General features: G+C 39.9%; 1 protein-coding gene across 1 annotated transcript; it reads left to right on the forward strand.

The window, feature by feature from the left end:
* The first annotated feature begins 1990 nt into the window (after positions 1-1990).
* LOC137296967 (cysteine-rich secretory protein 3-like) lies at positions 1991-14524 on the forward strand. Its single transcript, XM_067828896.1, has 10 exons — positions 1991-2042; positions 4334-4368; positions 5439-5603; positions 6763-6853; positions 7383-7531; positions 9671-9762; positions 10309-10397; positions 10797-10895; positions 11525-11623; positions 14418-14524. The coding sequence occupies exons 1-10, from the start codon at positions 1991-1993 to the stop codon at positions 14522-14524; spliced, it is 978 nt and encodes a 325-aa protein (XP_067684997.1).
* Positions 14525-24644: the final 10120 nt, after the last annotated feature.

Below are 24644 nucleotides of genomic sequence, written 5' to 3' on the forward strand. Positions count from 1 at the left end.
CAGCGGTCTGTAAATAATCGAATCCGGACCAGACAATCTAGTTATCAACAGTATGGATATCTATCTACGCAGCTGGTATACGATCACACGTCAGCTAAGTCTTGGGGCGTGACTGCCCAATCGCCTTAGTTGCCTCTTACGACAAGCATGGGTTGCTGAACTTAAATTTACAAAATTTGAAACAGGTGTCCGAGAATCGTATCATGTAATGCTTGTGTAATGGCGGCATCGTTAAAAGGTTAAATCAGTAATTGGAACCTACAATACAAGATTCAAGGATTCAGGATTCCACCACCCCGAACACTTCTCTGAACACTGACTTGCCATCCATCAACATTTAACCAGTGGTAACCAGTAGCAACAGTAGTAGTAGTAGCTGCAACAACAACAACAACATCAGTAGTAGTGTGTTAGTAGTAGGCGTATCAACAGTAGGAGTCGCCATGTATGCTGTCATAGCAACAGCAGCAGCGACAGCAACAGTGAGAATAGCGCTTACAGGAACAGCAGTATCAGTTGCAGCAGTTGCCCAGTAACGTGGGGAGTTAGTGAATATTGCTTGAAGCCGCAACAGCAGTTTTGCTTTTAACGCGCTAGAAAAACAAACATTATCATCTGTGAATAAATACGCAGTATGTAACAGTAATAGGAAACAAGCTGTTGAAATTAATGGCTTTATATCATATTATAAACCTGTTCTAGTCGGAGTATGAAAGCCTAATGCTGCCACTTTCGTGCTTTCGTACCATTAGGCTTTCGTACTGATGTGCACCAATCGATCTGTGTATTACAGGAGCGTGGGCCAGATGATCCGGTGATCGGCATGGTCTGAGAAGATTCCCACATGTTCATGCATGTAGCTGGAAGCCAACGATGCCTTGATGACAGGAGACTGCTTTGAGCTCATGCGGTCGTTCTAAATTTCACGCATTCTATTTTGCTTGATACTTTTCGGTAATTACAATTTTGGCCACGTACTGGGGCAAAACCATCACCGGATGCCTCATACCCACTGATACAGGTGAACCGGATACCCATCACTCTGGGTGCATTAGCAGATGGTAAGTTACTAATTCCTTTGGAAGTATGTAAGGGTACGTCGTAAGCCATGAATCGCTCATACTAAGACCGCTCTTCCGGAGTGAGTGAGTGAGATTAGTTTTACGCCACACTCAGCAATATTCCAGCTATATGGCGGTGGTCTGTAAATAATCGAGTCTGGACCAGACAATCCAGTGATCAGCAACATGAGCATCGATCTGCGCAATTGGGAATTGATGACATGTGTCAACCAAGTCCGCGAGCCTGACCATCCGATCCCGTTAGTCGCCTCTTTTATGGCAAGCATGGGTTGCTGAAGGCCTATTCTACCCCGGGACCTTCACGGGTCCCGCTCATCCGGAGTTTGAAACATTTAGAAGCGCGTCTGTTTCCTTTCGGAATTGTGGAAGCAATAGATAATATATTTTCTGTTTCAAAACAAAATATTTATCATCAAAGCGATAGTGCATCTATCTTACCCAGTGATTTTTTTTTAAAAAAAAACAAAACATAACAAAAAACATAACAAAAATATAACTGGAATTTCTTCAAATATACTGAACAACTGAAGAAACGCAACAGAAGTTTTTAAATGGACGACATGAAAAATGAAAAGCTTAATTTTGAGATTTCATCTTTTTGAAACTTGCGTTTCTTTTGCTGTTCAGTATATCGTAAACTCTGACACCAACGCACACTGTAATCCAAACTTTGCATTGATAACCTCTGTATCGCATATATCGATATATACTGAAAAGGATCAAAGTAGGTCTGAATACGTTCAATCAGTCGTACTTGATCATATTGACGAATACATACCTCATATCTTCGACACCTGGTGATCTCTGCGTTATGAATCAATGTACTGATATCACGTGTGTATCATACTTATTGAAGAAGTTGAGCCACAGCCACTATTGGCATTGTTTGGAACACGTGGATGAGAGCAATGGGGCAGACTTTGTTGCTGGTGCTGGTAGTGGCTGCTCTCAACATGGAGGGTGAGTAGCGAGATGCTAATACTAGTGTGAACGATGTATGGAAACCAGTATTCGACATAATCGCCGGCCCGGAGGCCCACAACCGGTTGTTATTGTATCGGGCCGGCGGTTTCACATATTTGATGGCTCGTGTGGCCTTCGGTAAATTATCTGGCAATGTTACATTTTTGCAGCTGGAATCTTTCTCATATTGTTTTTCTTTATTAACGTTCTGGTATCATCCACGATCCAGCATGATACTATAACTTAGAGTTATTTCAGCGCTTTGACGTAGGAATGTCAACACCAATGTTTACCAAATAAAAACTTCTCTCGCTTATTTAAACTGTGCACAGTGTAGTCTATTTTATTTTTATTGGTTTGATTTTAACAAAGTGGGCCTGCAGATTTCATTCAGGACCTGTACGTCTGAAGGCCTGAAGGGAGCAGCAGGCCCTGAAGGACAACTGGCAAACTAGTATTGCTAATCACTGACGGACACTTGTCTGATGTAAGATCTCAAATAAAATATCATTATTGCGATGAAGAGAGTTTACCTCTACGAAGGCACTAAAACACAAGAATAAATTAACGTGTCATATAAGATAAAGATGCAAGTATGTACCCTTTCCCATCCATGGATACGTATGTGTGAAATGCCAAACGATTCATTTATTGATAATAGATAAAGGTATACTATAAAATCTAAAGGACAGTAAAATGACTAGGTAATCGCCTAGATAATTACAGGTAAAGAATTAAAACTATCTGATGACTTTAAAGTTAAACCCCTATTATGAGTGCACAATATATATACGGGGTGGAGATAACAAACAGTTGAAGGAAGATCGACGGCCCACTAGTATTTTCGATACTTGCATGTACTCTAGCAGTAAACAATAGCTAAAGAAAATCTGCTTTGAATTTAATTTGTTTCTGGACCCGTGGATGTCAATATGTTTACACTACTTCAACCGCTTTCATAGGTTACACCACCGGCAATATCAGTTACCAATTCAAACCACCAGTTATGAAAATACATCGATATGCAAAACAGATCAGTCGCAGTTAAATGACAGTTAACATTATTTAAAAGATCTTTAACAGTGTTTACACTTTAATTGTAACAGAAAAACCAACATAGTCAAGGAAGAGATGTTTCGCCGTAATTCGTTTATCTCAAGTAGTAATAATGGGTTGCTGAAGATCAATTCTAAACCGGAACTTTACGGGTAGTACCATTCTACAACAATTTGCTCAGGACTTACTCAAACCCGGGTAGCTGTAGTAGCAGCATGCAGTTCAAAGAGGTAATGGTAAACTTGATCTGTTCATATTTACACAGCACTGAACAAGATACGACGTGTTTGATTGAAAATCGCGTCATGTTACTCCGTCTCGTCGATGATTACAGCTATTAAATATAGCCTCACACTTTGCTCTTCCGACTGGTATGTCTTGACACGGTCCTATATCTAGCGGCAAGGTTATTGTGGCGTGTAAGCGTCCGAAAATCTGCGTTAATATAACCTTAACTCATGGTAGCGTTAAACAAAAACATAACAATTTTAGAAAACAAAATACCATAAGAACAGTAGAAATCTCTTGAAAATGAATTTCAAGAACTTTTTTTGTAAAAAAAGCCTTTCAGCAAATATTGATTTACCATCGATGTATTGAAGAATTAGACAGCAAGACATTTCTCTGGTGTAAGATGTATTAGTACTACTTGTAACTTTTTGTGAACTAATTATGAGGTCGTTTGAAATTTAATCGCAAATAGAATCTAGACCCTTCTCTATATCCTGCTCAAGGTCAGTCTTTTAATTAGTGCTTTCTGTGAAACGGATATATTGTCTATATCCAATCATGGTGAGGAGGTCGTACTGGTGGCAGCAGCTGTGACGGTACTGTAGAACTATGACAGGGACAGATAGGTTATAGTGTTTCCATCCCAGATTATATGATGAGACTATATTGCCCCAATGGAATTGTTTCAATTCTCCATTCATAACAATAAATACAATATTATAAATAAGTAGGACAAAGCGCATGAGCGTTAACTATACTGGGCCGACATCTGTAAGGTGCATGTTTAAGGGTATTAAACAAGGGTACGATAGGTGGATGAAAACAATCTTTAGCAGAGACTTTTAGTTAACAGAGACTTTTATGTATCTTCTGACACGAGTAGGAGTAATGGTATCGTTTCCCTTTGTAGAAATGTGTTTTCCTCCTACCCATACCACCCACAAACTATAGAAACTGTCGAAAAACAATACATCTAAGGATGCGTGTTTTGTGTTCTGCAGGGTCTCTCTCGAGGCATACCTTCGTCGTTCGGTCGGTAAGTGTCAAAAAGGGAGGGTGATATGAGGATTAATTCGCATATGTCATTGCTTTAATGTAGCCATGTGTATGCATGCATGTACGTGAGTGTGCCTGTTGCTGTTTGTACCTATCCGGAATAATTGTGGTATTACGGTGAAGCTGTAGACTGACAGAAGAACAACACTCATATGTTTGCTGTTTACCGCGACTTCTGGTAATGTGATATTTCACCAGATTCGACCTCAAATAAACCGGTTATATACATCACGTGGTTCACAGTCCTGTGATATACGTCATGAGATTCGGTATCAGACAATCCAGTGATGTACGTCATGAGAATCGGTATCAGACAATCCAGTGATATAGGTCATGTCTCAGACAATCCAGTGACGTACGTCATGAGAATCGATCTTAGACAATCCAGTGATATACGTCATGAGATTTGGTCTCAGACAATCCGGTGATATAGGTCATGTCTCAGACAATCCAATGATGTACGTCATAAGATTTGGTCTCAGACAGTCCAGTGATATACGTCATGAACATCGATCTCAGGCAAACCAGTGATGTATGTCATGAGAATCGATCTTAGACAATCCAGTAACATACGTCTTGAGAATCAATCTCAGACAATCCATCCATTGATGGACGTCATGACAATCGAGCTAATATAATGCAATGATATAGGTTTGAGAATCGATCTCAGACAATCCAATAATGCACGTAATGACAATCGATCTCATACAATCCAATAATGCACGTAATGACAATCGATCTCATACAATCCAATAATGCACGTAATGACAATTGATCTCATACAATCCAATAATGCACGTAATGACAATCGATCTCATACAATCCAATAATGCACGTAATGACAATTGATCTCATACAATCCAATAATGCACGTAATGACAATCGATCTCATACAATCCAGGGATGTATGCCATGAGAATCGAATATATTAAGAAGATTATAACTACAAATAAAACAATTATGCAGAAACTGATTTATTTAAATGTTCTATTTAGAAAAACGCTCAACCCTTTTCACCCCACCGTTCATTTTGCTCCATGTCTGTCTTAGGGCTGTGACCCCGCCTTCCTCGCCCTACACGTCAACTACACCCTGTGTCTAAAGGACGTAGGGACGGAAGCCCCACTGTCCGCCGTGGACAAACAAGCCATTCTGGACAGGCACAACGCCTACAGGAGTCACGTGTCACCAACTGCTACCAATCTGGTCAAACTGGTCAGTAAGTTAATTTATTCCCTGTGCGGTCACAATAAACAACTGCTGGTCATATGTACCATAAAATAAAGTATGTGACATACCGCTAGTCAATGCCAATGTGAGAAAAAGGGTAATATATATATCCATACAGATGAAACATTTCCGATGGAATGTAATAGATTGTCACATTTTCCCTTAATGTCTCTTCATAATCTGTTTCCTCGTTGGCTTTATAATGTGCATTTCATCAATCTTGTAAATCCAATATTCCCTACTTATTTTAATGGTATATAACATGAACAACGATGTCTTGTTGATTCCTCTACATTCATTTTCAATCAGGAAGTGTTCAAGACGAGGTTTAGTCAATGATTTGAAAAAAATCATCCATTAAGTCATTATCTTGCCTCCCCTCTGAACGGAAAGAAAGACATTATTTTATAGTGTATTGGAGTGTGATAAGGTGCACTGACTAATGAATGGCTTTGACGGAAACCGTCAAAGGAAATACTCATAGTTCACGTTCCAAGTTAAATATAGTCCAAAAACAATCATTATATTTTGTTTTCATTATAAAAGCGATGTTCTAATCACGATGCCCTAGCTACTAGTGTTGATGTAAAAGGAATCCACTGAACAGAACTCTTTGAATGTCGTAGTGGAGGATCAGTATATTTTAGTTTCACATGTAAAATTATTCCTCAAGCCTAATTTCTTCCGCCTGTCTTGTTTGTTTTCCTTCCATGAAGTCGGGTTACACTAGACCTTCAGTAGCCCATGCTTGTTGTAAGTGGCGACTAACGAGATCGGGTGGTGAGGATTACTGGTTTGGTTGACGGATGTCATCGTTTCCCAGTTGCGTAGATCTATGTTCATGCTGTTAATCACTGGATTGTCTCGTCCAGTCTATATTGTTAACAGACTGTAAGCATACAGCTGGAATATTGCATAGTGCGGCATAAAACTAAACTCACTCACTCATGTATCCTTGTATTTTGTATCCTATATGGTGGCATTTAAAGTTGTACGTGTTAGATTTGACAGTAGGAAATTACATTCCATTGCATCACCGTCAGTCCTGGTGATTCCGAGAAGAAAACGTTGAGAATGTTTTCGTTTATGGTAAGAAAGTAAATGCTTTCGAATGAGATAGTCTTACATGTTGTTGATGATGCAGGTGTGGGATAACGAGCTGGAGGTGTATGCTGGGAAGTGGGCCCGTCAGTGTTATACAGGACATGATGCCTACTCAGCAAGATCAGTTCCAAGTAGGTCCATTGCCAAGAGTCTTACTTGTCTATGTGTCCTTTCTGAAACCATCTTACGAACCTTGCACTTGGAGACCTGCGTTGGCGCTGACACAAACTAACATATATTATATATAGGACTACAAAGTATTACTTTTGATAGGCTGTGCCCTCTCCGGGATTCGAACAAACACTGTCAGGAGTCGGGTATCTGATCGTCAGCACTCAAAATCAGACATCTATTATACCGTAACTCACTCAGCAATCAAGGCTTGGTATTGCGCATTCGTGAGAAAATTTGCTCCAGATTGTATTAAAAATAACTTGTCTGCCCTAAGAATATTTTGTTGCAGGTGTAATTGTATTTGTGTTTTTGTTTGTTTGTTTGTGTTTGTTGTTTTTTTTGTTTTGTTTTTTTGTGTTTTAAAAAAAGAAACCCTCAATTATGGTTGTACCAAGAATCTGAAAAGCTCGTGTGTTTAACATGTCGCTGTGGAGGAGCTGGAAATCGCCACTGAAAACATGCTTTTTCAGCAGTTTTGATTCCCAGGTATGCCTGGGGTGATGATCGGTCAGAACATAGCTGCTGGGTACAAGTCAGTGATGGAGGGGGTGGACGGGTGGCATTCGGAGGTGGACTTCTTCAAATACGGCGTCGGACCTTCTGAACCCGGAAAGATCGTCGGCCACTACACCCAGGTATTGTGGACACGCAGTGATACAAACAAACACTCATTATCTGAAAAATAAATTCTTTTATAGAGACATCAAACACCATTTATACTGAGTATGAGTGAGTGAGTGAGTGAGTTTAGTTTTACGCTTCATGTAGCAATAGTTCAGTAATTTCACACCGGGGGACACCAGAAATGGGTTTCAAGCACTGTACACATGTGGAGAATCGAACCCGGTCGTCGACGTGACAAACGAACGCTTTAACCACTAGGCTACGCACCACCCCAAAGATTTCCAGAACATATATGGTAAGAGAATGAGAAAAATAACTGGGCACATATATGAGACAGATTAACGTGAATGGGTCATCTAAAAACATGTTGAAGTATGAAAAGTTGGTGATATTGTCATTGTTTATATTTGTCATATTTGTACTGGCTTAGATTGTACGGGCAGTTGATTCTGAACGAATGATATTTGCATAAGAACATATGTTTACATGTTCAGGATAATATTTTAATTCTGTTATGATTCTAGGTTTCTGTTGTGTTTTAGTTGTGAGTAATGATGGAGGAACTTTGAATTACTAATTTCCCTTTGCTATGTTGTATATAGATATCTTTACTCAACTATGAGCATAAATAGCCTCACGACACCGATGTCTTGGTTCATCCACGTATTCGAGAACTCACTCTGGAATAATATGGATCTAACTTTTGAAGTTCACTTGGTTTTACCTTTACCATCGAATGTTTACGCATTTTGTAAATCTTTCTGGGATAAGGATGTCTATTTATTGACAGTGTTACGCTTAAAAATTTGCCGTGACAAAAGGTATATGAAATCCCCTCAGAACCAGCAACACGACAAGTCGCAATAGAGGTACAAGATTCACAATAGAGGTACAATGCAACTGAGTCAAATCTAATGTAATGGGTCACAAATATAATGTCAGCTCACCAAAGTCTTGGTTTGAGAGTGAGAAACAGTTATACTGAATGTAACATGGCGAGCGGTCAGGCAGCGGTTATGTAGTCGAGCGTTGACAAAGGGGTGTCAACCGAATGGTGTACTCCAGTTGATCCGTATGTGTGTCCGTGTCGTCAACACAACCAGCCTTTACATACACAATCACTGATTCCTGAACATCTGAGCACAATACGACCATCGTTATTAACTTAGAACCTTCTCTTAGTCGGAAGTACGCACAAATAATGAAAAAAAACATACTCAAAGTGAGATAACTCTAAAGCGCTACCTTAAAGCATGCTGCCACTGAACATTTATGATATGAAATGTGACCCATTATAACTATCACTCAAAACTCTAAACATGGTGACCCAATTATACTTAATACTACAACTTACAGAGAATACACTCTCATAACAACAGTGACTTGAACGAGAACTTAATCGCTTTAATTTGGTTCAGTGAATACATGATATAACACCCTAGTTCACTGAAGATGGCTTTGTTTGATGCAAACTTCCCAATCTTTAGAGAGACATCGTCTGGATCCTCTCTATTTCCTATAAAATCCCCAAATTTCGGTGCCATAAAGCAATATATGTGCTATTTCTTTCCCGTATAGCGTCCGAGCGATTGTAGTAGTGACTTCCTTGTTCTTATTAAAAAGCCCCAATACAGACACACAAGCTTTATATGCGTGATGAGCAAGGGTTAACCCGAGGTATTTATAATATGTCACTACCTTTCACGGTTGATAGTGGAAAACCCATATCTCATTCTAGAAACGATTTCATTTGTCTTGGAGAAGCTTGACGCAGTAAGAGAGAATAAACATTAGTAATAGTAGATCACACCAGTATTATACCACTTTTGAAGTTCATCGGCAAACTCGTAAATGAAAAGAAGAAAGAGTACAGGACAGAGAACACACCCTTGTCTCACTCCCCGAGAAGTATAAAAAGTCTTTGTCAGTAGTTTGCTGAAACATATCACGTGAGAAAATGTTAGACCAAATTGGTGATATATTGGCTGTAGCATGCCACATGGTTTCTAAAAAGCAAAACACACTAAAAGCTTTACAAAGGTGTTTCACCTTCACAAAAAGGACATCTCTTTTACATGTTCAGGTGTAGACCAAATTTAATCTGATATTGTTTCATATTTAGACAAAGGACATCTCTTTTACATGTTCAGGTTGTAGGGCACAGAGCCATCCGGGTCGGGTGCGGAGAAGCTATCTGTCCCACCAAATATGGCCGTTACCAAGTGTGCAACTATGCCATGGGGTGAGTCGTCTCTGGCTGATAAATACACGGCATGAAATACACCAGTGAAATGGTGGCTTTGCTATCTCTACTGTACGTAGTGCGGCAATTTAAACGCAATGCCGCACACCCATGAGAAGATTCCATCTCCAATCCTAGACTTCCAAGGTCGCCCTAGAAGCTAAAGGGTTCAATTGTCACACATCCCTGGGTTTGGGTCCCCACAAAACTACAATGTGTTTCGACCATTTTTGGTGCAGTTTGAAGTACAATGGAGGAAACAGTTTGTCAATCACTTGCTCTAGGCATCCTGCATGTCGCTTAATTTTCCATTGACCGGGGACACCGGAAATGGACTGCACACCATGGTCCCATGTGGAGATTCGAATCTGAATCTCTGGTATGATGAGCGACCACTAGGCTACTCTACCAAGTGTCAAATACTTGGTCACTTAATTAGGCTGTACTCAGAATTAGCTGACGTGCTTTGACAGACATACTGCTCTAGTCTTACTCATTAGCTAAATTCTGTCACTTGTTCTTGAACGACTAATCGTACCCTTGCAGACAGATGACCCCTGACATTAAAACTCCATTCGAGAAAGGAGCCTCCTGCAGTAAATGTCCAGCTGGCAAGTGTTCCAACAATCTTTGTGGTCAGTATTCGTGTTTAACACATTGTACAAATATTCCAAAGTCTCGAGGAAGATAAATCAACAGGTATTTGAATTAACCTGGAGTGAATGGAGTGAAATGAGTGAATATGGATTTCCGCTGCTGTCTGCAATATTCCGCCTGTATCACGACGAGGGACACCAACTGAAAATAAATAAATAAATAAATAAATAAATAAATAAATAAATAAATAAATAATGCTTCACATATTGTTTTCAGATGGGACATCGAACGGGTCTTTAGTGCGACGATCGGACTATTAGGCTACCCCAGACGTTACGTTTACGTCTGGTTTAATTTAAATGAAAAAGTCAGCTGTTGTAGATAAAGTTTTCAAACGTTCATATAATCATTGGTGTAAAGCGGTTTCGTTTTGACAGACTGTGGAGACAAACTGTGCCTGAATGGCGGCTCTCTGGACACGAGCACGTGCTCGTGCATGTGCAGGGGCACGTGGACAGGAGACACATGCAGTAAAGGTACGCGACAAGCAAACCTAAGAAGAGAGAGTATGGTTGTTGTGTAAAGATTTGATAAGGTTGTATTTGTCATTACAGCTGTCCACATGAAATTCATTTATTCTGTCATGAGCAGAAGTCAAAACCGTTCTTAATGAAAGTTTGCAAGTATTTCAGTGGCGAAGTGGTGCGGACGCTATATTGTTTCACGGATAGAGTAAGGATATAAGAAGTTCGAGTTATTTGTCAAATCTCCATTGCACTATTTCATGTTATCATGTTCGTTACATTGCCTCAATATACTACTATCTGCATATTCTGCTTCAATAGTCCAGCTTTCGTAAATATAGTTATGTTTGCATCTTATTAAAAATGCACTCGGACCCACTGATCTGACTTCCAAACACGGATAGAGTAAGGATATAAGAAGTTCGAGTTATTTGTCAAATCTCCATTGCACTATTTCATGTTATCATGTTCGTTACATTGCCTCAATATACTACTATCTGCATATTCTGCTTCAATAGTCCAGCTTTCGTAAATATAGTTATGTTTGCATCTTATTAAAAATGCACTCGGACCCACTGATCTGACTTCCAAACACGCTGATACAATAAGTCGAATATAGAAGCACTCCGTGTCTTTTCCAGACTGTAAAGGCATGACGTGCCTCAACGGAGGGACTCTGGACGGAAACACCTGCACGTGCACGTGCACCGATTCGTGGGAGGGGAACACGTGCAGTGAAAGTATGTTACAAACAAAATGAAACCTCACCCCCACCCCACCCCCCAGTAGCAACATGTAACTCACTATATGAGAAAAGAATATACCGTTATATGTATGCATTATTTCTGACTCGTGAGGATTAGGATTAGGATTAATCCTCGGTAAACCATGTTCGTTTTAAGAGGGGACTAAAGGGATCGGGTGCTCAGACTAGCTGAGTTGGTCGATACATGTCTTTATATCCCAACTGCGTTGAACGATGCTCATGGTGTTGATCACTGGATTAACAGACCGCCGCCATAAACCTGAACCGCCTAGCCAGCCTGAAGTATTGAGAAAACGTGTTAACCATTGTAGGCAATTTCATAACTATCTCAAACCAAGGGATCATCACTTATGCCATCAATCATTGAATTGATTTCGTTTGTCCTGCCTAGTAAACAAGAAATAATTTGGACATCTGGATTAGAATTAGTGAAAACTGTCAAATGGGGATAAACTGAACTGGAAAAGTAAAGTAAATAATCTGCTTGAATTAAGGACACACATGTTGTTATAGAATAATTTGCGTGCTGAATACTACGTCACAATCCCACGAAAACTAAGACAAATTATCGCAATCTGAGTTGGGGATCTCTTAAACTAGCCATAAAACGGGTAGATTTACACCCCCTTCAATCCCAGCGGATTATTGCCAACTGTACTACACTCAGTGCACATAAGACGAGAAACATTTTGTCACATGTTGTCCATTCTATCGTGACATTAGTTGTGAACTTCTCTCCTAATTATCCAAAGAGGTGCCTGCGTTTGATCATTTGGATATATGGCAATATGGATATGTATGTGGCTGAACTAATCCTAAAATGTTTTTAAGAAACATGTTTTCTTAGTAATATGTTTCCATTATCAATTACTTATAATTTACCTATTTTATATCTAGGTACAAATGGAGTACGGCTGAATGCGTGTCAGTGCACAGTCTAAGTACAGTGTACATGTATGCACAGTGTTATGAAAAAGTATTCTGTATGTTTTGAACTATGTACAGAGTGTGCTGAAAGTGCAGTATACTATGTTGATGGTAGTGTTATGTTATAGACCCTTGTATGTAGTATTCTGAATGGACCGATGTCATGATTTCATTCAACAGTATAGAATTCTAGAGACAGAACTGTATAAATGGGGTGTTGTGGGGCAATATGCACCATGAGGTCTTTTCGTTTTGGATGGATGACGTCACAGTCCTTCCCCATGGGCATGACCATGATGCCACCCTATGACGTCACGTCACACTAGCGACCCATGAGTGACTCACGTGACTGACACGATTGACGTCAAGACTCAGCTATATAACGTCAAGGTTTTCCAGCTCTCCCCATCAGTTGCTAACTGAAACTGGAAGCATGCAGACGCCCCCCGCCTTTGCCCCCTACATTACTGTGCAAAAACGGATGATCATAGTTATCTGTAATGTCGCAAGGTAACATGTACCGCATGTGGTGTCCAAGGCCATCGTCATTACATGCCCAAAGAAGACCAATAACAGTAGCAAGCACGATGACAACACATGCTACAACTGTGGAAAAAAAGAAGGCTATATCAGTTACGACTGCCGTCACTGTGGCAAAGAGGACCATAGGAGTATGGCCTGCCCCTACAAGAAACAAGAAAATGTTCGGCTCCAGTCCAGCAGAGAGGTCAATCACCGAGGAAATGGAGTAAACATGAAGGCGGACTACTGACTCTACTCCATGGCAAGGTCATCACACGCATAGACACCATGCACACTCTACTTCAGCACGTGTTGGAGTTTGTCGAATCCATGGACGATTCCATCAGCACTGCCTCCAGTAGACTACCATCGCTACAATGGATGTTTCACCAACCAGTGCCAATGGCTCTTTTCAAGGCCACCCATATCGTTCAAAAGAATGCTGGGTACAAAAGCAATAAGGCCATGCAATCCCATATCCGTAACATGCCGATCGTCCAGCCACTCTCCCCCCCTCCCTCCTTCCCACTGGCTGACTGTCCGCCCCACGCGATCGCGAGAGATCCCACCGGCTGGGATGTCCTCTTGCACCCGGATGTGCCGCCGGGTCACGTCACACATACGCACACCGGAACTGGAAACACCCCTCCTCACCGGAACCCGGGATACCACCTCTTAAGGGATGTGACACCATCATGGGTCACGTCACTGCAAGTGCTGCCATCTTCAAAAAGACCCCAGGGTGACGATGTACACTGCTGTTATGCAACCTGCAATAGTTGATAATGTTGGCTCCTGACGTTCATAAAAGCAGTTTTTGACACTGAGAAATGACTAGAAAGTCAAAAAGCTCCATTCCTGGTTGTTCCTGTAAGGAAGGGGCATCGTCGCCATTGATGCTCACTATGTTTGTAAGGCTTTGCAAATGTCATATCTCCTCTAATTCCTACCTATAGACGTGAATAATATACCCTGCTCTCTGGCCCTTCCACCTCAACAATTGCACCAAGGTTCGAGTCGACAATGTTGGAATGAAAGAAATATTGCTTTTGAGGAGTCTTCAATAAAATTACGGTGGGTTGGGCGATGAAAAACACAGAAAATAAACATGCTGCCCAAACTTAAATAATATCCACGATTCTGGAGTTCTGCACTAACAAAAGAGTCCACTTCCGTTTATCTTATTTGCATATTCTTAACACCAATGTAAGACATACATGGTTTCATAAATTTTCAGCTTAGGATAAATGTTTTAGTTTAATTAGTTTATCAACATATCAGTAACAATAATTACAATGCTCACTGCTCACATTTCACAGAAAAATGCAGAATGGACACAACAGAGTGCAGCTGGATACTGCCGGAGTGGTGCGACTTTTACCCACTGGTGAAAAAACACTGCCCCAGAAGTTGCGGACTTTGCTGACAGCGAGAAGATAAACAAGTTCAGAAACGTGCCTGTGTAACGATAAATTAAACGCGATGCAAAGAATATGTTCAATATTGTAAGAAGTTTTAGTTTGGTTTGTTTGTTGTTTAAGGCAGCACTGGCTGTGATCACGGACATATTTTTTTGTGCAAAGAAATTTGTCCATTCCTTCACAAAGTCGACCGCAGCAATGTGAAGAGTGATTGAGTTTAGTTTCACACCACACTCAGTCATACCCATACAACGCGTTGGCCTGTAAATAATATTGTCGTGTGGTGGTTACACAAGATAATAACTGGCTTGTAATCACAGTGGATTCCTAAGTAGTTTCCCCTTTCAGTCGTTATGATAACCAATATGCCAACATGGCTGGATAGCCAACAGCTAGAAGACGATGTCGAATTGATCACAGACAGTTCTATGAGTAAGGCGTGACCTTAAGACAAGATCTTATTGCCGGACTGTGAATCAGAGCATATATATTAAATAAACGATTATTCTTGAATGCACTCAAGGCGGAGTATTGACCTATTGTCTGATAATGGGAAAGGTAAATGTATATACAGTGACAGTACGGTAGCACTAGACACTGTCATCATCCTTGGACCCCTCAGGCAAAATGGTACGATTGAAATAAATCTTATTTACATAAAAGAATCTGGACAAGAAAATCCAGTGATCAACAGCATGCGTTCCACCGACATAACTTGGATACAGTGACATGGGTCAACCGGATCAGTGACTATATTGAAAAGTGGAAGGTGGGTATTCAACGGTTTTAAAATTCCGCCCAGGAAAATAGAGCTACCACCAATTCCAGTCGAACAAAAAAGTACACAAACACAATGTTCAATCAAAGTCAAACTTGCTGCCATGGAAACGTAAAAAAGGTATCTTATTCAGAAATGTAAAACTACAGAAAAAGGCACCAGTTCACCACCATACGTATCTACGTGAGAAATTTGAATAGTGACTGGAGTCAGTCTTTTGCCTATTACATTAACTTCCTATTACATTATCATTCTGAAATATCTGACTGACAAGTTCCATTAAAACATATTATAAAAAAAAATTCATGCCTATTCTTGGCTACAAGTACAGAGATAATCAAGCTCTCAGCCACCACAGTGATTCCAGCCAATATACCTTATGCTGCGAAGGTGTCTCCATTCCGACATGCTATGTTTACATTATCAAGTTACATTCTTTGCTGAGGATTTCTTACACAGGGGATTATCAGAAACTTCTAAAGTCGAGACATACGTTTTTCAGTGCAATTCATATTAGGATTTGACTTCATTCTTACTTGCATCACATTATGTCGGAGGCGTGGCCTCTTTAGCATTCATTCCGGGTCACGTGACTTCCGGAATGTGTTGTTTACATTATCTGGATTCAGTTCCGGCTGCTGCAAGATCCTACGTTTTCAAGATTCGAAGTTTAATGTCCAGTTAATTCACTTAACAGCCCAGGGGTCTAAACTAAGACTGCTACAGTCACTAGGGCATAGGTGGACAAGCAAGGTCTCCAGCCCAGCCCAGCCCAGCCCAGCCCAGCCCAGGTGGCAGTCTGGATGACAGTCTGTATCGTTGCGAGGCCGTGTATTTTCAGTTTGGCGCTTATTACATAAAATCGTTATGGGAACTTTATCAACTTGTTGTGTGATCCTTCTGCATTTCGCCATTCACTATCTGTTAATTCCTTGAGATATATTTTCACTGAACCTCGTCTCCGAAGTCTGGCATTTATTTTGTCACATTTTGTGACTGGTGCCAGCATCCATTTGTATTTTCGTAGTTTGTCTACTAGTATTTTTCGACTAATCCTTGGCCATTCCTTTACAATATAAAACTGACTTTTTATTTATAAATGTCACATATGCACCACCATTATTGTGTCACTTCGGTAACAGTTAATGTCACTGTTACATTAAACGTTATCTTTCCTTCTTTAGTTAAAATTGATTCATCTGTGTAAGTCTGGAAGTTTTAGCGCATGTAAGTTTGGTTGTAGAACTTCAAGTAAACACAACACAATTCATATTGTCATTTTAATTTTATTGCTACATAATTCACACTTGCAAGTCAGAAATAACAGGAATTGCTTGGCTTGTTGGCATATATACATACTTCTAACACGACTCAAGAAAATACTGGATTCTGATTGGCTGTTCAGAAAAAACAGACGGTATTAATTCTGGATTGACGCAATCTGATTTTAGGCCGTTTCACCGCGCATTAACGAGTCTTACAACTTACATTAGTTAGTTAATTAGAAAATGGAGGTTTACGTTGTAGCAGCCCGCTCGTTTATTTGGTAACCCATCGACGTCAGACTTTGCAGGAAGTTGCCTTAGCACGTGACACCTGTCATTTGTCGTCTGCGGATATCGGTCGTTTTCAAGATGGGTCGGAAAAGAGCCGAATTGAGCGATTCTGTGAAAGAAATTATCGTCAGAGTATCGAATGAGGTTGAAAATATATCTGACGTGGCACGGATGTTGGATATCCAAAACACAACAGTGAACAGTGTGTTGAAAACGGTTCGTGCCACTGGATCGGTAGAAAATCGCCATCGAAGTGGACAGAAGAAACTGTTCGGGAACCGTTAAGAACAGAGGACAATCTTTAGTTGAAATAAACTCCAAATTCAATCAGTTTAGGGACAATAATTTCTGCCAAAAAAACAGTTCAAAGAAAATTATCTCAACTGGGATTTAAGAGACGGGTTGCTAAAAAGAAGATGGTAGTTCGGAGGGAGACAAGAAAAAACGTGTTCAAAGGTGCAGGGACAGAAAGGATTGGACTGTAAATCAAAACTGGGGTAAATTAATATTTTCTGATGAAAGTCAGAGAGATATTGGAACTAATAACCGCGTTTACTTGTGGCGCAAGGACTGTGAAAAGAACAGCCCCCATCTAGTCTGCCCTCCCTCCGAACGACGTCTGTCTTTGATGACCTGGGGCTGTATGTGTATTCGTGGAATAGGTAGCAGGTCTATCTCCATTCTACATGACCCATTTAAAATCGAACTTCCTCGCTCTGCGGAAGACACCGTGATCCGGCAAGGGATGAGAGGCGAGTTAAAGTCGTCTGTGAAGGGAGTGGTTGGTGCCTTTCGTACTTATTAAACATTTTAACATAAAGAATGTTATGTCTGAAGAAAACAAACAACTGTTTATTCAATGCAATAATGATGCCTAAAAGCTTGTTTTTTATAATCCCAACTCTACACGACCGAAACCAGCTTATTGTTTTCTTTGCCGTGTTACTCTGCCCCCTTGGTTACACAATATTGTAATCGTCTGACCTACTTATGTTCTTGGAAGTGGAGTTACGCAACAGTCTGAAATGACGGACGAGACAGTGTTTACACCTTGCGAAAGTTTGAAATTTGACGCGAAAGTGGAACATACTTGACTGGATGTCGGCAATGTTTGATATAAAATCAGAGACATGCTGAATTGATGGCGACTAAATATTACAAATGAAACCTCACGCGTTTAGTCGCGATTAATTCAGTACAGCATGTCTCCGATTTTCAAACACAGTAGGTCTATCTCCTAAATAAAGCGACTTCAACTTTGCATTAATTCTTTTCAAACTGACGTTACAAATTTCGTAAGGGTAGTGACACAATTTCATGAAATTTTACATTAAGTTGGATTATAAGAAATGTAAAGTTAAGCTATACATAATTATGGTTTTGTATATTCAGAACACTGTAAACGTAAAAGACAGCATTTAAAGGTAAACAAGAAAACAAAATTTGCAGTTTGTGAAAATTTGTAAAATATGCCCAAATTGTAAAGAATGCCCCAGCTAACATCACATTACATACGCCAGTATTGGACCGGTTCTTATTTTCTTCAGTGGCCCCATACAGGCAAAACCGTACAGGGCCACATATGGATGGTTACCGTAAACACAACACCACAATGCCGTCTGGCCCAGTAAAGGTACTGCACTTCCTGTCTGGGGAATCGTAGGAGATTATCTCAGGGCCATGTCGTCTGCTCCAGAGAAATGGCCAAAAGGTAGAGGCTGACACTTTCAATATTTCTGAGTGTAAACTGATGTAATGTGACTCTAACCGTAACAATCTTTGTTTTGAATCACTTGTAGAGACTACTTTTGCTACTCATGTTACGTGTTGAGCTAAATTTTGAGTAATACCATGCAGTATAAATTTTGCTGGGACAAGAACATTTTGAAAATTTTAAACATTCGGTCATTCATCATATATGCCATGTTTTTAGATCACGCAAAACCTGTTTGCATAACTAATATAAAACCATAGCTTCAATTTAAGAGCAATTAAACTCATATGGATAAACTTGTGTTTTGTTTACAGTAGAAACGGTATATAACTTATAGGCAACCGTTACGGCTGTGTACTGCCACTGTGCAAAATAGTACAGGTCCAATTCTAGAAAGCCTTAAATGCTCTGACTACACTGGGCCAGTACTGGCCCAGCTACGTGATGTTAGCTGCTGACTCATATATATCGTTTAAGTTTTTATCATTAATACAGAGCTTTGGTAGTCACGATATGCTTGAAATATTGTGACTTCAAATTTTAACTAACTCTGGGGCAGACAATACGGTGATTGACTTCATATACTTCAATACGACAAGCCTGCGTTGCTGAAGACCAACAATTCTAACCCGGATCTTCAGAGATGACGAGCATGCGAGTTATCCGTTCTTTCAAGTCAAACACCATCAGCAGCAACATTGCCAGTTGAGTCTACATCAAGTACAGTCTCATCTTACAAGCAGATGATGTGTGATTCATGAACAGCGAACAAGTGTGCGCGTCATCCGCCCCTTCAAGCCCACCCACTCTGAGCACCTCCAGCTGAATGTCCCCAATACCAATATCTGTAACACTCATGTCTGGGGTGTAGGAGCGGCCAAAGCTACATTCATTCATGCCTTGTGTGATTGGTGCATATATAGTCTGGTTCATAATTATTGAGAATTTTTCTTCTTACTTTGAGCTATCCTAACACCTCAACTGATTCACTGATACTTAAAACTAAGTAATGGTAAAAGGGAGGTAACTCATCTTGGCCTACTGAGTATAGTACAATTAGAGTTACCTCCCCTGAATTTGTAGCAGACGTCATTTTCCTCAGCACTGTCAACAATGTCTGCTGAAGATAAAAGAAGGTTGATTTTTGAGTTGTGTAATCAAGGAATTGATGATGTAAATACATTGGCAGAGAGAACAGGAACTCCTCTTTCTACTGTGTATAGGATTAGGAAGAATTTTAAAGAGGGAAAGGATTTTGGGCACCAGAAAGGAGCAGGGAGACCCAGAAAATTGGACTTCTCAGATCGCGTCCGGCTGGGAATTTTAGCGTCTAAAAAGCAAAGGGCAAGCATCTCCAACATCAGGTATGAAATGATAGAAAGGGGATGAACAGTTGTATCAACATCTACAGTTAGAAGAAATTTTATTGATCTTGGATGGGAGAAAAAGACTGGAATTCCTTCTCCTCTCATGAAACAAGAACATAAAGACAGGCGTGTTGAGTGGTGTTTGGCACATGAAAACTTTGACTGGGAAAATGTGATTTTTACTGATGAAAGCTCAATATGGGTATATCCCAATAATGTGAAAATATGGACAAAGTCTGCGTCAGCACCGTTGTATCGACGACCTAAATACAGCCCAAAGTTTCATCTATGGGGAGGGATATCCTTATTAGGAACGACCCCGCTGTGTGTGTTTGAGGGAAATCTGACAAGTCAACGCTACACTAACATATTAGATAATTTTCTCCTTCCAAGTGCACATGTGTTTTATGGAAATGACTGGATTTTGCAGCTAGATAATGATCCTAAACACACCGCAAAACATGCCAAGCAGTGGTTTCAGGAGAAAAATGTGACTGCATTACCATTTCCTGCATATAGTCCTGACTTAAATCCCATTGAGAACATTTGGGGGATGATGAAGGAATGTGTGAATCCAAAGGGGTTGACAAAAATTGAAGACATGAAGAGAGAAGTGGTCCGATACTGGGACAGCATAACTCACGAGACACTAACCTCTCTGATAGGAAGTATGCCTACCCGTCTTAGACTGTGCCGTGAAGCTCAAGGAGACTTGATAAAATATTAAATTGTTACCTACACAACATGAAAATGTCAGTTCACTTTCACAATACATTCAATTTTATCTGATTTGTTCTCGTTTAATAATATGAAATGCTTTAGCTATTCTCAATAATTTTGAACCATACTGTACGTGGTTACGTCTAAGAGGTCTTTCTCTAGGGAGAGAAGTAAAGCAACCGATCAGCATCAATAGAGGCTGGGACTTCATTGCGTGGCAATTTCGAAGTTGGGAAGTAGAATATTGGACAAACTTTCAGGACAACAGCTTCATTTCATTCCTGCTTGACAAGCGTACAAGACTCTGTATCGAAACGTCGCGCTCACGCTTAAATGAAGTCAATAGACTTTGTTCTGTATTGAAACTCGCCACTGCCACCTCAAATGATGAATGGAATCTTGTCCTGCAGATACGATTCGTATTTTGAAGAAGACTGTAATAGTCAGGTCGTCATCGTTCGACGACAGAGTAATTGTACCACGGTTCCGAGATCGTATTCATGTTAATATGTTCCTTAGCCAAGATTATTACCACAAATACTTATTGTATGTATATTGTAGTTGCAAGTTCAATTAATATATGTATATAACTTTGCAAGAACTAACAGTAATGACTAATGAGTAGTTCGATCGCAAGGCGATTACGTCATCAAAACGTGTTGTTGATTCGGAGATTGTTTTAGACATTAAATCTACAGAATTGCAAATTAATATTAAGAACTACTTACGTAGACATGTTCCCGGAAGTGATATTAACTACATTGCATTGTTCTCGCTCTAACGTTCGTCGTCTTCTGCTTTGTGTGTCACCGGAAATAGAATGACGTCACATTGCATACTCTCGTTCTAAAACAGTTGGAGACATAACAGACGCAGCGTAAGTCGAAGGTTTTTTTTAGCAGGGATATTATTTCGGAAAGTTTACTGTTACATAGGTATTTTTAAAGAGCCTTGCAGATGAATTAAAATAACCACAGTGCTGCAATCTGGGCATTGCCTTTGCGCACCTTGGTTATCCTTGGGGGATAAAAAAATATATAGAAATTGCAGAAATAATATTTTTCTCTGGAATATAGTAACGGACATGCCGTTAGACTAGAAAAACTTGAGTTCGCCTTGCAGTTGCCTATCTTTAAACTGAATTGTAATTTATCTAAAAATAACAAACAACAGAGTAAAATTGTCATTGCCTTTATTATTTGTTAGAATTTTCTTTTTATCCGTTTTTTTTCATATAATTTGAGAAACTGACGGTTGAGGTGGAGCAGAACATCCTGACAACCCCGTTGCTCCACCCCAAACCCGTTACAAAGACCTTGTACTGCTTTGATCTAATTTTTGCAAACAATGGGAGTAAAACTCGTGCATTGTTATACGTTAATATTCATCAAATTATCGTATCTCCTCAGCTGCGAAAAGGGGCGCTGTAGACCTAGATAAGGTGTATGTCTTTCCTGTGTGTTATACTGTGTCATTTATGTCGATAAGATAAGACCCCAATGAATAATCTCTGTCTGTATGGGCGCGTCATCCGTCCCTTCAAGCCCACTCATCCAGAGCACCGCCACATGATTGTCCTCAGAAGCAATGTCTGCAACACTGTTTTGCTGCATTCATCCATGGCATTGTAAGAATGCTACATGTACGACCCAAAGGTCCTGCATGAATGCAGTTTTAGTGGTTCTCTTTGGTAATGGGGCCAATATGGTTATGTTTCTTACAAGCATGCACTCTGAACATTCCCCTGGACCTGCGAGGAATGTCCTTTGGGTGGAACCGGGGTGGGCTTGGATGTCGAAAGGAAGTGCGGTTTTCTTCCCTCTAGATCTCAAGGCAAACCGTTTTCCTCCGCTTGAAACAGAAGAATGTAAGTGAAACGTATTGTACAAATGTTTCAAGCTACTCTGTTACGGAAATATACAAACTGATTAGTGAGTATACATTTTGACTGTGTTCGATTCCTTTTATTTACTTCAACAGAACTCGTAGAGGCGACCGGGGAAACACCATGCAGGATACAGCATTTGAGTAGCCATGTTTCTTTGAAAACAGTGACTGTTGAAATATATAGTTCCAAGAAAATGTTTCCCTTTGCAGTGCTTTGGCAATTTTGAGTGAGTTTTAGTCTTAGTAATATTCCCGCTATAAGGCGGCGGTCCGTAAATAACAGTCTGGACCAGACAATCCAGTGATCAACAGAATGTGCATCGATCTGCGCAATTGGAAAGCGAACATGTATCAACCAGGTCAGCGATCCTTACCACCCGATCTCGTTAGTCGCCTAGCAAATCTGATGACATTTTGACTGTTACTATTAACGTTATTATTAGGTAAACAAGCAATTGTCTCTGATATAATAAATGATCAAATCAAGCTTAGAAAGTAATTAGGGTGAAGGTCATAGCTTGAGTTAAACGTCAACAAAAATATGACCAATCATCCTCCCCTGATATCTTGCTATGTAGCTGTTCAAACACACTAACACTTTCAAGACTCACAGTGATGTTGACATGACGTGGCGTATGAAATATAAAATGAAAACACGTTCAAAAAGATTCCAGAGAATCCAGTAAATTTTTCTTGAGCTATCTTGCTTTCAATCAGGCTTAGTGTAAACAAGCTGAAATCTTTTAAGTGTCACCCTGACCTTGAATGTTAAGTGATGGTGGTGATCAAATCGACTGGGCACAAGATGAAGCCTCGGGTCAAATTAAACAATTAGCATTCGCCCAAAGTGAATAACCTTTTCGTAATTGCAAGATATTCCGCTTTTGTAATTTAACCTCTCATTTTACCTGTCACACACAACTTTATTAGAAGAATACATGAATCGAGTGATCGCGCCCGCCATGATTTTCTTCATTACCAGAAACACTCATGAACTATTTACCGTAGTAGCAATGGCAATAAAATGTACTTAACTGTCACTGTTCATTTCAATTTACACGGTTAAATAAAATAAATTTTCACTTGAAGGGGGAAGGCTTAATCATTTTTAATACATTTTTACTAGAAAACAGTAAAAAAATTTCAAGTGTTTTCTCGAGTTGAGTGCAGTAATATGGATCTTTTATCCTTGCCATGCAATGACAATCCATTGGTCCTGTTAGTATCAAGGACGGAAGGAGGAGTTGAAGAATCCATTGTCGTGTCGGCGATGTACTTCTTATGAAGTAATTATCTATATCCGTGTGTCGATTTATACGGTGATTTGTTAGCAATATGTGTGTTGTGATCATGTATTAATTTTATTGCATTCCTGCAGTTCAGGTTCATTCTCTTCCCACAGAGGTTACTCCTGTCATATCTTAAGAAGATATGGCAGGAGTAACCTCTGTGGTAAGAGAATGGTTCAGGTTTTGCCTCCCTGATCGCTGGCAGCGTATTTTGGTCTCGCTTTTCGTTTTAGACGATCATGAAGTGAAGAGAAAATCCCGCTAGCGAGACCTCCAACCCATCTTTCGCAGAATTTCATATCGCAATGAAGTTTCTGTGAAATACCACATCCCTGGCAAGACACTGACATGGAAACACTATTTCCAGGTAGAAGTCGAGAAGTAATCGGAATGAAAGGTCATCTGAATATTGAGGTGCCATCCATTTTTGCTGAGAAAATACATCTTGTAAAACGCATAAAATGTAAACAAACGTTCCCAGTAATACAGGAAGAATCACACCACAAATCACAATCACTCTATTAACTGGCAACAACTTCAAATCTTGGCGTCCAACGTCAATAATTGGTGGAAAAGAAAACTTCTTGAGTCAATCATCAGTAGATGATTAGTACCGGTGATCAACAGAGACCAAGGCGTTTACCCCCCTTGTGCTTGGTGTATCAAACATCGTACATGTAGTAAAAAGACCGACAATAATTTCTATGTACTGTTAATAGTGTTACTTTACATGCTAAACATTTATCAAAGACATATCTGTACATGTCCAAACCAACAATTTAGTATGATAAGGACTTGTCTTTTCTAATTTAAT

This window comes from Haliotis asinina, chromosome 9 (assembly GCF_037392515.1).
Source record: "Haliotis asinina isolate JCU_RB_2024 chromosome 9, JCU_Hal_asi_v2, whole genome shotgun sequence".
Lineage (NCBI taxonomy): Eukaryota > Metazoa > Mollusca > Gastropoda > Lepetellida > Haliotidae > Haliotis > Haliotis asinina.

Bases quoted from the DNA above. Each gene is read 5' to 3' on its own strand.
- LOC137296967 (XM_067828896.1), top strand. From the start codon at position 1,991: ATGGGGCAGACTTTGTTGCTGGTGCTGGTAGTGGCTGCTCTCAACATG. The intron at 4,369-5,438 runs GTAAGTGTCAAA...TGTCTGTCTTAG, and splicing joins ATACCTTCGTCGTTCGGTCG to GGCTGTGACCCCGCCTTCCT. The intron at 10,398-10,796 runs GTCAGTATTCGT...TCGTTTTGACAG, and splicing joins GTGTTCCAACAATCTTTGTG to ACTGTGGAGACAAACTGTGC.